The sequence below is a fragment of the Amaranthus tricolor genome, chromosome 9, assembly GCF_026212465.1.
Source record: "Amaranthus tricolor cultivar Red isolate AtriRed21 chromosome 9, ASM2621246v1, whole genome shotgun sequence".
Taxonomy (NCBI): domain Eukaryota; kingdom Viridiplantae; phylum Streptophyta; class Magnoliopsida; order Caryophyllales; family Amaranthaceae; genus Amaranthus; species Amaranthus tricolor.
This window is the reverse complement of record NC_080055.1, coordinates 15,521,260-15,524,277: the sequence shown is the minus strand read 5'-3', so window position 1 is coordinate 15,524,277 and position 3,018 is coordinate 15,521,260. Positions and strand designations below refer to the sequence as shown.

Below are 3,018 nucleotides of genomic sequence, written 5' to 3'. Positions count from 1 at the left end.
ATATACATATGTATATATATATATATATATACATATATATATATATATATATATATATATATATATATATATATATATATATATATATATATATATACATATATATATATATATATATATATATATATATATATATATATATATATATATATATATATACATATGTATATGTATATATATATATATATATATATATATATATATGTATATATATATATATATGTATATATATATATATGTATATATATATATATATATATATATATATATATATATATATATATATATATATATATATATATATATATATGTATATATATATATATATATGTATATATATATATATATATGTATATATATATATATATATGTATATATATATATATATATATATATATATATATATATATATATATATATATATATATATATATATATATATATATATATATATATATATATATATATAAGGTCTTTCCCCATCAGAGTGTGCAGTTGCAGAATCGTCATCAAGCCAACAAGTTAATGCAGTGTACAACAATGCGAAGCCACCATTCAACCCATACTCCAACACTTATAATGAAGGTTGGAAGCATCATCCCAACTTTTCATATAAAAAACCCAATGCATCATTGAACCCACCATTATATCACCAACCTCCACCAACATATAACCAACAACTCCCAGGGTTTCAAAGACCTCCACCACCAAACTCACCGCAAAAATTAAATTTGGAGTTCATGATGGAGAACTTCATTGCCACTCAGTCCAAGATTAATGTTGATACTTCTAGAACCAGTAGATTCAAGCAGAAAAGAAAATCATTGATAATCAGATGGCACAGATGGCGCAGCAATTGAGCAATCTTTTCAAACCCAGTGGACAACTGCCAAGCAACACCGAGAAAAACCCCTCCGGGCATGTTAATGCCGCTACACTAAGAAGCGACACCACCTATAATCCTCCACCCATGGTTGTTGTTGAAAATGAAGAAGGAGAGGTGGTAGTAGAGGAAAAAGCACCTAATGAGGGAGAAAAGGAGGAACAACTAGCACCTGCCCCAGTGAAGAGAAAGCAGCCCACCATTAATGTATATGTACCTCCTGTTCCTTTCCCACAGAGATTAGCGCATCGCAAGCTTGAAGAAAAATATGGGGAGTTTTTAGAAGTTCTGAGTAAGCTTGAAATAAACATTCCCTTCATAGATGCTTTCAAGAAGATGCCTTCTTATGCAAAATTTCTAAAGGAGGTGTTATCTAACAAAAGGAAGCTACCGGAAACAGGCGTAGAAACACTAAGAGGAGAATGCAGCGCTATCTTAGAGTGCAAGGTGCCGAAAAAAGAATCTGACCTCGGGAGTTTCACCATTCCAGTCAAATTTGGTGAAGTTTTGGTCAATAAAGCACTCGCTGATTTGGGAGCTAGTGTGAGTATCATGCCGCTATCTTTATGCAAGAGGATCAATGCGGAGATCAAGCCAACAAAAATGTCTTTGCAGCTAGCCAATAGATTAGTAAGGTTTTCAGTTAGAGTTGTTGAAGATTTGCCAGTTCAAATAGGGAAGTTCTATGTCCCTTGTGATTTTGTGATTATGGATATTGTTGAAGATCATGTCATATCTATCATTCTTGGGAAAGATTTTTTGAAGACTACACGAGCTGTTTTTGATGTGTTCAATGGCAAGCTTACATTGAACATCTTGGGGAGGACGTTGAGTTTTATTTTCCATCAATGATGAAAGGACCCACTGATGAATCACTGTGTAGAGCAGAAGTGGCAAGGGTTGAGATTATGCATCCACAGTATGATGACCCTTTGAGGTCAATCTTAGAAGGAGTTGAGGATGGAAGGTGTTCAGAGGCCGCAAGTTTGAAGAAGCTGTTAGATGAACCAGATTTCTATATGGAAACAGTTACGGAGACAGTTTTGGAGGCTTTTGTGACGGTTAAACAGGAGAGATCCACGCTTCCTCAGGTAGATCTTAAACCTCTTCCCTCTTCATTAAAATATGCTTACTTAGGAGAAAATAAAACTTATCCAGTAATTGTTAATGCTGAACTAAATAATACCCAACTTGACCAACTGATTGCATGGATTAAAAATTTCATGAGTGTCATAGGGTATTCAATAGATGATATCACTGGTATAAGTCCATCTTTTTGAATGCATAGAATATTTCTTGATGAAGATCATGCCACATCTATAGAACCTCAAAGGATATTTAATCCTAATATGAAAGATGTTGTAAGAAACGAGGTTCAGAAATTACTTGACGCAGGCATAATCTACCCTATCTCTGATAGTAGGTGGGTTAGCCCCGTATAAGTAGTGCCCAAAAAGGGTGGCATGACCATTATAAAAAATCATAAGGGTGAGTCAGTATCCACTAGAACAGTTACGGGTTGGAGAATGTGCATAGATTATAGGAAATTGAATAAAGCAACCCGTAAAGATCATTTTCCTTTGCTTATTATAGATCAAATGTTGGAACGTTTAGCAAACCATTCATATTTTTGCTATTTAGATGGATATCTTGGATTTTTCCAGATCCCAATCCATCCAGATGATCAAGAAAATACCACTTTTTCTTGTCCCTATGGGACCTTTGCATATCGAAGGATGCCCTTGGTCTCTGCAATGCCCCCGCCACGTTCCAAAGATGCATGATGGCCATTTTCTCTGATTTTATTGAGGATTTTATGGAAGTATTTATGGATTTTTTTTGTGTACGGAACATCTTTCGAAGTATGCTTAAGCAACCTCGAAAAGGTGCTTCGTAGGTGTAAGGAGACCAACCTCACCCTAAATTGGGAAAAATGGCATTTTATGGTACAACAAGGGGTAGTGTTAGGTCATGTTATTTCCAAAAGGGGCATTGAGGTAGATAAAGCGAAAGTAGAGGTCATAGTGCGTTTACCTCCTCCCTCTGATGTTAAGGGAATAAGGTGTTTCCTTGGTCACGCTAGTTTTTACCAAAGGTTTATCAAGGATTTCTCTAAGATTACTAGGCCTCTAACT

At 34.3% G+C, this 3,018-nt stretch overlaps 1 protein-coding gene across 1 annotated transcript; it reads left to right on the top strand.

The window, feature by feature from the left end:
* Positions 1 to 844: 844 nt before the first annotated feature.
* Positions 845 to 1,735, top strand: LOC130823288 (uncharacterized). The gene has a single exon (XM_057687910.1). The coding sequence runs from the start codon at positions 845 to 847 to the stop codon at positions 1,733 to 1,735; it is 891 nt and encodes a 296-aa protein (XP_057543893.1).
* The last annotated feature ends 1,283 nt before the right edge of the window (positions 1,736 to 3,018 follow it).